Consider the following 14,022-nt stretch of genomic DNA (forward strand, 5'->3'; position numbering starts at 1 on the left):
AGGAGTCCCATGCAGCTTAAAAACCTCTTTGATCATTAAACTCAGCAGTTTGTTCCGCAGTAGGAATTCTTTTAGTTGGGATGAAATGGGCCATCTTTGTGAGTCGGTCTACCACAACGAGAATCACAGTCATCTTTTTAGATGGAAGTAGATCCACGATGAAATCCATTCAGATTGATCCCCAAGGTCTGGATGGAACTGGAAGAGGTTGTAGAAGTCCTAAAGGAGAGGAACGTGGTGTCTTGTTACGTGCACATGTTACACAGGAGGACACATATTTTTTCACATCCCTTCTACAATTAGGCCACCAAAAGGAACGAAGTAGTAGTTCTTGGGTTTTCATGACTCCGGGGTGTCCTGCAAGTTTAGAATCATGGACTAATTTGAGGACTTCGAGTCTCACCGATTCTGGGATATAAACCCTGTGGTTCAGCATCCAAAATCCCTTCTTGAAAAAAAGATTGACATCTTTAGGAGGATGGTTAAGAAAAGGGTCGTTGTGGTAGCCATTTTTAATCTGAGCAAAAAAAACCTTTAGAGTCCAATATTCCCAAAAAATTTTTGGGGCCCAGAATAGTACTGTCAGTATTAGAACTCTCCTGAGGTTCAGAACAAATCCTAGACAGGGCGTCAGCTTTGCCATTTCTCGAACCAGGCCGATAGGAAATTACAAAATTAAATCTTGAGAAAAACAAGGCCCACCGTGCCTGTCTTGCAGACAGTCTTCTTGCTGTGCGTAAAAACTCTAGATTTTTGTGGTCAGTGAGGACGGTCACCGGATGATTGGCACCTTCTAGGAGATGTCTCCACTCGGAGAAGGCGACTTTTATGGCTAAAAGTTCTTTATTCCCAATGTCGTAGTTCTTTTCCGCCGGTGACATGGTATGAGAAAGAAATGCGCATGGATGAAGCTGCATCTTATCTCCAACTCGCTGAGACAGAATGGCTCCCACTGCAGAATCCGAGGCATCCACTTCAACAACAAATGGCAGTTCCGGATTTGGATTGACTAGTAGTGGTGTGGAGGTAAAAAGATTTTTTAATTTGTCAAAAGCCTCCTGTGCCTCTGTAGACCAAAAAAAAACTTGGGTTTTCTTGGTTAGCAAGGTGATTGACAGAATAATTTTTGAAAAGTTTTTAATGAATCTTCTGTAGAAGTTGGCGAAGCCAATGAAGCGCTGAACGTCTTTCAAATTCTTTGGGGGTGGCCAATCCACCACTGCATTGATCTTACCAGGATCCATGCTCAGACCTTCTGGGGAGATGACATATCCTAAAAATTGGATCGTGGGTTGTTCGAATTCACATTTCTCAAGTTTTATGTAGAGATGATTCTCCTGTAGACGTTCCAAGACTAACTGGACTTGCCTGCGATGCTCCTCCAAGGTATCTGAAAATATAAGAATGTCATCGAGATAAACAACAACAAATTGATCCAAAAAATCTCGAAACACATCATTAATGAAGTGCTGAAAGGTGGCTGGGGCATTGCTAAGGCCAAAAGGCATCACTAGGTACTCAAAATGTCCGTATCTTGTTCTGAAGGCGGTCTTCCACTCATCTCCAGGGCGAATCCGTATGAGGTTGTAGGCCCCTCTCAGGTCCAGTTTAGTAAAAATTTTAGCAGAGCGGAGTCTTTCTAATAACTCTGGAATTAACGGAAGTGGGTAGCGATTTTTAACGGTAATTTTATTAATTTCCCTGTAATCGATACATGGCCGCAGAGTTGAGTCTTTCTTTTCAACAAAGAATAAGGGTGCCCCAGCTGGAGATGTAGAAGGTCGGATGAAGCCTTTCCCTAAGTTTTCATCCAGATACTCTCTCAGTACCTTCAGTTCTGGTTCAGAGAGATTGTAAATTCGCCCGAATGGAATAGTTGTTCCAGGAAGCAGCTCGATGGGGCAGTCATACGGACGATGAGGAGGCAATTGATCAGCTTTTTTCTTGCTGCAGACATCAGAAAATTGTTGGTATTGTGGTGGTAGTTTATCTTCCTTCGTATGAGAAATCTCAGATACTTGGATTTGTTTAGGAACAGGTGGATCACTATGGCAATTGTTCTTACAGTATTCTGAAGGGAAGGTAATGGTCCTTGAAGCCCAGTTGATAGAGGGGTTATGAGTTGAGAACCAGGGAACTCCTAGGATAACGGGAAATTTTGGAGAGGAAATCAGATGGAAACTGACAGTTTCGTGATGATCAGGTTCCATACAAATCTCAAATTCAATCGTCTCATGAGTAACAGGTCCAGAAGATAAGGGTGATCCGTCCACCGTTTCCATTTCGATTGGTATGGATTTAGTTCTGCTTGAAATATTATTATCCAATGTGAATTTTAAGTCCATAAAATTCCCTCCTGCTCCAGAATCTAACAAGGCCGAACATCGTACTGTTTGGTTGCCCATTATGACCTGAATGGGAATGACAAAATGAGATGATGATGCACACATCTTGTTTTTCTCCTGCGTTACTGATGAAATCTTCTGCATACTAGGATATGGCTGTTGGGAGAGGTCTGTATCGCTTGCAGTCATGTCGCTTATGAAGGCTATAGTCCTTTTATTAGGACAATTGATGGCGAAATGACCTGAGCCCCCACAATAGAGACATAAATTTTCAGCCCGTCGCCTCTGCTTTTCTTGTGCTGAGAGCGGTTTTCGAATAACATCGATTTGCATCGGTTCAGACACACTTTGCGTCTTTTGTTCATGGTTAGACGAAGAGAAAGAAAAGGCAGGGTTATTTTCCAGTACTCGAAGTCTCTCCTTTCTCCGCTCGTTGAGCCTCTGGTCTATTCGAACACATAGGTGAATAAAGTCTTCCAACTGATCAGGGGTTTCGCCCCTGGCAAGCTCATCCTTTACTGACTCTGATAATCCTCGTCGAAACTGACTTCTCTGGGCCGCTGAGTTCCACGTGGTGTCGGCCACCCAGCGACGGAACTCTGATGTATATTCAGCGACCGAGCGTCGTCCTTGGCGTAAATTATGCAATTTGGTTTCTGCTGTGGCACAACGGTTTGGATCATCAAAAACTTGATTCATAGCTGTGATGAAGGAATCTAAGTTATTAAGGATGTCATAGTTCTTTTCCACATATGGTGAGGCCCATGCAAGAGCTTCATCAGTCAGGAGATTAATCAGAAAAAATACTTTCTTCCTATCGCTGGTAAATGGAGCAGGTTGCATTTGGAAGTATATCCGGCATTGGTTGAGGAATCCTCGGTACTGCTGACGATCCCCACTGAATTTTGCAGGCAGCGGCATTCGTGCGTTTGATTCTGGGCTTGAATTGCGCATGTCAAGAAGTTGCCTTTGTAGTTCAATTATTTCCTTTTGTTGGCCTGATACTACTGTTTGTAGTTTAGAATATTTTTCTTGGTAAGTGGTACAAAAACTTTGAAGTTCAGAAACTTGTTTTGTCAGGGTGGCTACAACGGACTCCATTTTGGCGCGTGATTATTCTGTCACGATCTGGTTCAGGTTGGAGCCAGTGTTATTGTAACCACTAGAGGGAGCAAGGCAGGAAGAGTAGTCAGGTGAAGCCGAAAGTCAGTACACTGGATAAGCAATACTTTAGCAATGGAGCAGGCAGATAACGAAGTCAGAGGAAAAGCCAGAAGTCGGTACACGGGATCAGCGATACTTAGCAGATGGAGCAGCAGCAGGAGAAGGAGCTTGACTACAGGCTGGAAGCACAATAATCACGCAATGAGGAAGTGTACTGGCTGAGTTTATATAGGGTGGGCAATTAGCAATCAATGGGCCAATTAGGAGAGCACAGGGTGGAGCTGATCAAGAACAAGAATCACTGGTATCTGGTTTCGCATGGGACCTTCCAAGCAGACGCATAGCTCAGATGGCTGAGCTGCTGGCCAGCAGACAAGAGGTTCCAGGTTCGATTCCTGACACTTAGTCAACGCTAACACTCTACGTGTGTTGACAATCTAGATGCTGCGGTCACAGTTGACAGTGGCATCTACTGGCTTAACATGCTGCAATCAGTTCAAAAATTTATCGGGACCGATGCTGCAGGGTGTCAGATGTCCTGGAAGTGAAGATCCAGCCCCAGAACCCCATTCTCGTATCATCCAGTCTGCCTGGGATCACACAATGAGACAGATCAGCTTTATCCTCATACACAGAAGATCTGAGGTCAGGTCTACAAGATGTTGGGCACAACCTCCTGACGAGATCCTCCATAACCTGTGTACAAGAGATGAGAAGGGATGGAGGCGATGGATGGTCACCAGATCCTGATGATGGAGCGATGAGCGGTCACCGGATACTGATGATGGAGGCGACGGGGCGCTCACCAGATCCTGATGATGGAGGCGACGGGGCGCTCACCAGATCCTGATAATGGAGGTGACAGGCGGTCACTGGATACTGATGATGGAGCAATGGGCGGTCATCAGATACTGATGATGGAAGGGATGGGCAATCACTGGACACTGATGATAGGGTGCTCACCAGATCCTGATGATGGAGGTGACGGGCGGTCACCAGATACTGACAATGGATATGATGGGCGATCAGCAGATATTGACGATGGAGGTGAAGGACTGTCACCAGATACTGATGATGGAGGCACCGAGCGATCATCAGATACTGATGGAAGTTATGGGCCCATCAGATATTGATGATGGAGGTGAAGGGCAATCACCAGATCCTGATAATGGAGGCGACGGGCCATCACTAGATCATGATAATGGAGGTGATGGGCCATCACCAGATACTAACGGGATTTATGTTTCTTTTTACTTCATTCACTTTTTTATTTTTCCCAATAAACACTTCTACTTGTATATGCTCCTTAATCTGCAGCACTTTTTCCACATCTGCCTAAAACTTCACACAGAACATCTGTATTTCCAGTAGGAACTCCTATACAAGAGAGATGACCGCTCCCCAACCTCCGGACATAGGACGTCTTTGGCTGATCTTACATCTCCTTCTGTTGATAGAGAAGTGATTTGGAAATGACAGCTGATTAATAATTTTATTATTGGTTCCGCTGGCAGCGCATGAGGAGTGCGTCAGGCCCGCTACAAGGATGTCTGGCATTCTGCCTAGGAATCTCACTGCCATCGGTCATAATTCCATCTTCCCTCTTAGCATCTACATGTACCAGCAGACTCCCCCTTATTAATGAAATTAGCAGCGTGCTGTCTTCCTGCACCGCTTGTAAATCAGCAAAATTATATTCGCCATGTCCAGTGGATTCTCGAAAAACCATCACACTTCATAAGGAACGCAGCAGCAACATTAATGTCTTCATGAACCCCAAATCTAAAATATCTGCAGTATACTGGTGAAGAAGCCGGGCAGGAGCACCCCACGTCACTGCAAATACAGATAACGAAGTAGGGGCAAGAGCACCTTGCGTCACTACGAATACAGAGTATGAAGCCAGGGCCAGAGCACCACTCGTCACTGCGAATACAGACTACGAAGCCGGGGCCAGAGCACCTGGCATCACTGCGAATACAGACTACGAAGCCGGGGCCAGAGCACCTAGCGTCACTGCGAATACAGACTATGAAGCCGGGGCCAGAGCACCTGGCGTCACTGCGTATACAGACGATGAAGCCAGGGCCAGAGCACCTTGGCACTGCGAATACAGACTATGAAGCCAGGGCCAGAGCACCTCGCGGCACTGCGAATACAGACTACGAAGCCGGGGCCAGAGCACCTCACGGCACTGCGAATACAGACTACGAAGCCGGGGCCATAGCACCTGCCGTCATTGCGTATACATACGACGAAGCCGGGGCCAGAGCACCTCACGGCACTGCGAATACAGACTACGAAGCCGGGGACAGAGCACCTCACGGCACTGCGAATACAGACTACGAAGCCGGGGCCAGAAGACCTCACGGTACTGCGAATACAGACTACGAAGCCGGGGCCAGAGCACCTCACGGCACTGCGAATACAGACTACGAAGCCGGGGCCAGAGCACCTTACAGCACTGCGAATACAGACTACGAAGCCGGGGCCAGAGCACCTCACGGCACTGCGAATACAGGCGCTTGAACCAATTGGGCCTAAATAACTATAGGCTCGGCATAGTGCTGCAAGTGTAGGAGGATAAGAGATGACCGTCAACCTGCTGCTGCCCCTTCTCTCACACGCACCCAGCTCCCCTGCTATATATGAAGAGTGGTGTAAAGCAGAAATATGGCTGCTGCTGGTGAGAAACATCTAGACTGCAGTCTTGATGCTATCTGTCCAGAAAAGCATAGGCTATGCTTTTCTGCTGTGGACTGTGAACCCATGCCATGGCCAGTATGTCGCCCTGACCTGTATAGCACCCCCGGCAGGCGGATCTGTAGCTGCTGCACGTAAGGTTTTCTCACATTATACTAATCCATTCACTGAGAGCAGGAGATCGGAAACAGCGTGATGGTAATGAATGTAGTATAATGCCTCGTGAAATCTCCCCAGCACTGACTGCACCATGAATCGTTACTGCTCATCTTGGAGATGCCCCACATGTAATGCTGAGTGATGTCTCCTGCTTCTGGCCCTCAGGCAGCAGCCCCTGCTGGTTCAGTTTCTCTATCTGGATTGTGATCGTTTATGCAGATTCTTCTTTATTTCTGTGTCTCCAGCAGATGAAGATGTGGGCTTTCATCACATGGTCTTGGCCATTATCTGCTCATCCATACAACCTTTAGTTTGTGAGTGTAGATGTCCTCTTATAGGGGTGATGTTTGGGCAGGGTCTGGTGCTCTCTGCTTGTCACTTCTGGACAGATGAACACCGGCTGCCTTTCCCTTATTTTATTTATTTACTTTTCCTTTTCCCTTATTGTTGCAGTGTTGGACTCAGCAGATCAGATGAGGATTTTGTTTCCATTTAACATGTTCTTTCCTTGGTTTGCGGCTGCACCGCTCAATGATCAAGAGCTGTAGTTCCAGCAATTGTGCTTCCTTAAATTCACCACTTTGGGAAACCTGTGGCGCTTAAGAGAACTAATCCCAGCAAGAAAATGAAAAGCCTATTACATAGTTTAAAAAAACTTTGTGCTGCAAAGACTGAAAGTACATGCCAATATGAGTTATTGAGTGGAACATGGCAGCTCTAAAAGTCACAGCCCGGAAAGTGCACGGACTGTCTGCCCTGGGGCGCATGGAGGGCAGCGTTTGTACACAGCACAATAATCACCTTCCCATCTTACCTTGATCAATATGAAATGCCAAACCTGAGTGACAGGAGTGTGGAGTGGTTGCTGAAGGAGGAGTGGTGGTGGCTGGAGGAGGAGACTACAGAGAGGAGCTGGGGATATATATTATATACAGACCGTGTGACTACAGAGAGGAGCTGTGATTATATAGTATACAGTCATGGCCAAAAGTTTTGAGAATGACACAAATATTAATTTTTGCAAAGTCTACTGCTTCATTTTTTCTAATGGCAATTTGCATATATTCCAGAATGTTATAAAGAGTGATCAGCTTAACAGCAATTACTTGCAAAGTCAATATTTGCCTAGAAAATGAACTTTATCCCCCAAAACACATTTCAACATCATTGCAGCCCTGCCTTAAAAGGACCAGCTAACATCGTTTCATTGATTGCTCCATTAACACAGGTGTGGGTGTTGATGAGGACAGGGCTGGAGATCAATCTGTCATGATAAAGTAAGAATGACACCACTGGACACTTTAAAAGGAGGCTGGTGCTTGGCATCATTGTTTCTCTTCTGTTAAACATGGTTATCTCTAAAGAAACACATGCAGTCATCATTGCACTGCACAAAAATGGCCTAACAGGGAAGAGTATCGCAGCTAGAAAGATTGCACCTCAGTCAACAATCTATCGCATCATCAAGAACTTCAAGGAGAGAGGTTCCCTTGTTGCCAAAAAGGCTCCAGGGCGCCCAAGAAAGACCAGCAAGCGCCAGGACCGTCTCTTAAAAGTGTTTCAGCTGCGGGATCGGGCTACCAGCAGTGCAGAGCTTGCTCAGGAATGGCAGCAGGCAGGTGTGAGTGCATCTGCACGCACTGTGAGGCGGAGACTCTTGGAGCAAGGCCTGGTCTCAAGGAGGGCAGCAAAGAAGCCACTTCTCTCCAGGAAAAACATCATAGACAGATTGATATTCTGCAAGAGGTACAGGGGTAAAGTCATTTTCTCTGATGAATCCCCTTTTCGATTGTTTGGGACATCTGGAAAACGGCTTATTCGGAGAAGACCAGGTGAGCGCTACCACCAGTCTTGTCTCATGCGAACTGTCAAGCATGTCAAGCATCCTGAAACCATTCATGTGTGGGGTTGCTTCTCAGCCAAGGGAATGGGCTCGCTCTCAGTCTTGCCTAAAAACACAGCCATGAATAAAGAATGGTACCAGAATGTCCTCCAAGAGCAACTTCTCCGTCCAAGAGCAGTTTGGCGATCAACAATGCCTTTTTCAACATGATGGAGCACCTTGCCATAAAGCAAAGGTGATAACTAAATGGCTCAGGGAACAAAACAGAGATTTTGGGACCATGGCCTGGAAACTCCCCAGATCTTAATCCCATTGAGAACTTGTGGTCAATCATCAAGAGACGGGTGGACAAACAAAAACCTTCAAATTCAGACAAAATAAAAGCATTGATTTTGCAAGAATGGACTGCTATCAGTCAGGATTTGATCCAGAAGTTGATTGAGAGCATGCCAGGGAGAATTGCTGAGGTCCTGAAGAAGAAGGGTCAACACTGCAAATATTGACTTGCTGCATTAACTCATTCTAACTGTCAATATAACCTTTTGTTACTCATAATATGATTGCAATTATATTTCTGTATGTGATAAAAACATCTGACAAACACACATAAAAACCAGAGGCCAGCAGATCATGTGAAAATATAATATTTGTGTCATTCTCAAAACTTTTGGCCATGACTGAATACAGAGCGTGTGACTACAGAGGAGCTATGGATATATAGTATATAAAGAGCATGTGGCTACAGAGAGGAGCTATGGATATATAGTATACACAGCATGTGTGACTACAGAGGAGCTGTGATATAGTGTATATATAGACCGTGTGACTACAGAGAGGAGCTGTGCATATATATTATATACAGACCGTGTGACTACAGAGAGGAGCTGTGATTATATAGTATATACAGAGCATGTGACTACATAGAGGAGCTGTGGATATATAGTATAAAGAGCGTACGACTACAGAGAGGAGCTGTGGATATATAGTATATACAGACCGTGTGCCTAGAGAGGAGCTGTGATTACATAGTATATACAAGAGCGTGTGACTACAGAGAGGAGCTGTGATTATATAGTATATATAGAGGTGTGACTACAGAGAGGAGCTGTGGATATATAGTATAGAGCATGTGACTACAGAGGGAAGCTGTGGATATGTAGTATATACGGAGCGTGGGACTGCAGATGAGCTGTGGATATATAGTATATACAGAGCGTGTAACTAAAGAGGGAAGCTATAGATATGTAGTATATACAGAGCGTGGGACTACAGATGAGCTGTGGATATATAGTATATACAGAGCGTGTGACTACAGACAGGAGCTCTGACATAGTAACATAGTTAGCAAGGCCGAAAAAAGACCTTTATCTATCCAGTTCAGCCTATATTCCATCAGTATAAATCCCCAGATCTATGTCCTTCTAAAGAACCTAATAACTGTAAGATACAATATTGTTACGCTACAGGAAGACATCCAGGCCTCTCTTGAAACCCTCAACTGAGTTTGCCATCACCACCTACTCAGGGAAGGAATTCCAGATTCTCTTCTATGTTGGTGGAAAAATCTTCTCTCCTCCTGACGCAGAGAATGTGACCGTCACCTTCCTTGGTATAAACAGATCCTCAGAGAGATATTTATATTGTCCCCTTATATACCTATACATGGTTATTAGATCGCCCCTCAGTTGCCTTTTTTTCTAGACTAAATAATCCTAATCTCTCTGGGTATTGTAGTTCCCCCATCCCCTTTATTAATTTTGTTGCCCTCCTATGTACTCGCTCTAGTTCCATTATATCCTTCCTGAGCACTGGTGCCCAAAACTGTACACAGTGCTCCATGTACGGTCTAACCAGGGATTTGTACAGAGGCAGTATAATGCTCTCATCATGTGTATCAAGACCTCTTTTAATGCACCCCATGATCCTGTTTGCCTTGGCAGCCGCTGCCTGACACTGGCTGCTCCAGGTAAGTTTATCATCAACTAGGATCCCCAAGTCCTTCTCCATGTCAGATTTACCCAGTGGTTTCCCGTTCAGTGTGTAATGGTGATATTGATTCCTTCTTCCCATGTGTATAACCTTACATTTATCATTGTTAAACCGCATCTGCCACCTTTCGGCCCAAGTTTCCAACTTATCCAGATCCATCTGTAGCAGAATACGATCTTCTCTTGTATTGCCTGCTTTACATAGTTTTGTATCATCTGCAAATATTGATATTTTACTGTGTAAACCTTCTACCAGATCGTTAATAAACATTTTGAAGAGAATAGGTCCAAACACCAACCCCTGCGGTACCCCACTGGTCCCAGCGACCCAGTTAGAGTGTTAGAGAATATACCATATATAACCACCTTCTGCTTTCTATCACTAAGCCAGTTACTTACCCATTTACACACATTTTCCCCCAGACCCAGCATTCGCATTTTGTGTACCAACCCCTTGTGTGGCACGGTATCAAACGCTTTGAAAAAAAAATCAAGAAATACAGCGTCCAATGACTCACATTGGTACAGTCTATAGCTTACCTCTTCATAAAAACAGATTAGATTGGTTTGACAGGAGCGATTCCTCATAAACCCATGCTGATATGGAGTTAAACAGTTATTCTCATTGAGATAATCCAGAATAACATCCCTCAGAAACCCTTCAAATATTTTACCAACAATAAAGATTAGACTTACTGGCCTATAATTTCCAGGTTCACTTTTATAACCCTGTAAATACAGTATATACAGAGCGTGTTACTACAGAGGAGCTGTGATAGTGTATATAGACTGTGTGAATACAGGGAGAAGCTGTAAATATATAGTATATACAGAGCATGTGACTACAGAGAGGAGCTGTGGATATATAGTATATACAGAGCATGTGACCACAAAGAGGAGCTGTGGATATATAGTATACACAGACCGTTTGACTACAGAGAAGAGCTGTGTAAAGTTCTTTTCTGATTGTTTGGTGCAGTGGACAGTTGGGTTCAGGAGAGAAAGATTTTGCCTTCTGGCGTGGGCTGGATCATGCATTGTGGTTGTACTTATAATCCTTTTATCCTTTCTCATCCCTTGTTTGAGCTTGATGGACATTTGTCTTTTTTTCAACTCTGTTATATATTTAATAATAATAATCTTTATTTTTATATAGCGCTAACATATTCCGCAGCGCTTTACAGTTTGCACACATTTCACCACTGTCCCCGATGGGGCTCACAATCTAAATTCCCTATCAGTATGTCTTTGGAGTGTGGGAGGAAACCGGAGTGCCCGGAGGAAACCCACGCAAACACGGGGAGAACATACAAACTCCTTGCAGATGTTGTCCTTGGTGGGATTCGAACCCAGGACTCCAGCGCTGCAAGGCTGCAGCGCTAACCACTGAGCCACCGTGCTGCCGATATCAACGAAATACTGAATCTAGGCCATCAGAAAGAACACCAACTCCATCACCATCATCAACCCTCTCTCAGTCCGCCCTGTCCACCGCTACTTCCACCATATGCAGCTCTCAAGTCCAGCTCACCCTCCCAGACACTATGAGTAGGTCAAGAAAGTACTCAGTCTCTCATCCGCGTACACTGGGTTTGAACGCCCACATTGCCAAACTAATCTCGTTTGAGATGATGCCCTATCGGTTGGTGGAAAGCGCAGCTTTCCGCGAACTCATGGCCTATGCAGTACCACGATATGACCTACCCAGTCGCCACTTCTCTCACAAAGCCATCCCAGCCCTCCACCATCATGTGAAAGACCGCATTGTCCATGCACTCAAGCAGTCAGTGAGTGGAAAGGTGCACCTCACAACTGATGCATGGTCCAGTCGACATGGCCAGGGCCGTTACGTGTCCATCACTGCGCACTGGGTTAATGTGGTGGATGTATATATTTAACTATCAGAGAAGACAGTTGAGACTGAGCCCCATGGGTCGGACATGTCACCCACTGACTCCTTTGTTAAGCCAATGTATACCATTCGTAGAAGCTGTCCATATAGTTGGCTATCATTTCAGTACAGTGTAATTGTTTTGAGAGGCTTTGAATATATGCAGTCAAGTTGTATCGTTATCAAACTACTTTCCCTATGCAGGTGTGCGGTGGACAACAGAGTGACCCGTGTGGCCTGGCTGAACCGCAGCACGATTTTATACACCAGCAATGACAAGTGGTCCATAGACCCCCGGGTAGTACTTGTAGCTAACACCAAGAGCCAGTACATCATCGAGATCCAGAATGTGGGTATTTATGACGAGGGACCCTACACCTGCTCCGTACAGACAGACAATCACCCCAGAACCTCCCGTGTGCACCTCATTGTACAAGGTAAGTGTCACGGCCATCATCAGGTCAGTCCTTGACGCCGGCCACTGCTTAGTTTCAGTTTTGGCATTGGATGTTTTTTTTCTCCTGAGAATTGCATTTTATGGTGTAAGATGAGGTCTATAAAGGAGGAACGACAGTGTCCTGTCGCAACTATTGCAGAGTCCTGCAGGATGAGGCTGGGAGGTGTTCGGACAGGTCTCTGAAGATTTCATGTTAGCAAGGGTAATTCTAGTAAGAATCGGCCCATTGTGACCATTCCTGAGGGAGTCTCAATATGTTATGGTTGTTTCATCATCAAATACTGCAGGCAGTGATCTGTGGCATTGTGCCTTGTACCGGAGAAGAGCGGGGAGTGAATATTCCTGCAGTACCATGGCGTGACTGAGCCTATATAGCATCCAGGTAAGGAAATAGAGCGTGCTCTCTATGCAGTCTGATGGTGGACTCCTAACTCCATGATGGCCAAGATTTTTTTCATGCTCGATGCGGTTTACAGGCATTAAATGCCTTATCTTCTCCAATACAAAGTCTCAAAACGCCTCAAAAGTCTTGAAACTACATCTTCAGAATATTTCATGTGCCCTCTGAACATTGGCAGTAATCTGTGTGCAAAGGCCGCTTATGAATTACAATAGTGGTGAAAGCAGAGCACCCCACCATGGTACCAATGAGGCACTGAAGACCCCAGTCAGACACACAAGACCATTGGGCTACGGACGAATCCTCGGAGATTCATGTCCTACAGGGAAACTGAACATCACCAGCAGCTGAGAGTTTGTAAGGTAGGTGGCCGTGATCCATAAGATGGATATAAACAGGGTCAGGCTCTTGTATCCCAGATTTGGAGAAATTCCACAGATACTAGATATCTGAAAATGATCCCCAGAATGAGAGCGGTACACACCCTCTACCTGATCCTCATCAGCAGGAATCTGGTCCTGGTCTGCCAATCTGTAGCTTTCACAGCTCCTTTGCCTGAAGTCACACTCCATATTGGCGGATAGCAGATCTGCCATAGCTCTTCAGCCTCATTTCCATATTAAACAGGGATTTCTCATGAACTGGGGGCGAGACCATGTAAAGGGATTGCTGGCTTTTCTTTGAAAGAGCTACAGCGCACATAAATAATTTGAGGTGGGAAATCCTGCTGACAGATTCTCTTTAATTTAAGGAATATGCAGCTATTCTGATGTGGGTTATCAGTAAGTACAACAGCCTCACTAGGTATAAAAGATCTATGCAATAATGTATCCAGTTTGTATTGTGAAATATGGTGACAGATCTGCTTGTCAGTGTCCAAGATGATGTGACCTGGTCACAGGTCACACTGTTCCCTCCATCTGGTGCCGCCCTGCAGAGGAAGTCTCATTGAGTCGCCACTTATTGGGGAGAAGTGGAGCAGGTGCGAGGATGCCATATCACAGAGAACAATGTGAGAGGAGCGGTATTCCCCATTGACGGGAAGATTGTGGCGAGAGCCGAGCCATGTTCC

The 14,022-nt window shown here is 45.3% G+C and overlaps 2 protein-coding genes across 2 annotated transcripts in view; one reads left to right on the top strand and one right to left on the bottom strand.

The window, feature by feature from the left end:
• Window positions 1-14,022, top strand: part of LOC141085047 (opioid-binding protein/cell adhesion molecule homolog) — a 225,731-nt gene that overhangs the window by 171,073 nt on the left and 40,636 nt on the right. The window contains exon 2 of the mRNA XM_073570046.1: window positions 12,298-12,530. Within this exon, the coding sequence (XP_073426147.1) occupies window positions 12,298-12,530 (233 nt within the window). The remainder of the gene's footprint in view (window positions 1-12,297; window positions 12,531-14,022) is intronic.
• The window catches only part of LOC141085046 (protein CEPU-1-like), a 1,055,154-nt gene that overhangs the window by 112,948 nt on the left and 928,184 nt on the right, over window positions 1-14,022 (bottom strand). The window lies entirely within an intron of this gene.

Source organism: Dendrobates tinctorius, unplaced genomic scaffold, assembly GCF_039654945.1.
Source record: "Dendrobates tinctorius isolate UK_male_01 unplaced genomic scaffold, ASM3965494v1 ptg000028l, whole genome shotgun sequence".
Classification (NCBI taxonomy): Eukaryota; Metazoa; Chordata; class Amphibia; order Anura; family Dendrobatidae; genus Dendrobates; species Dendrobates tinctorius.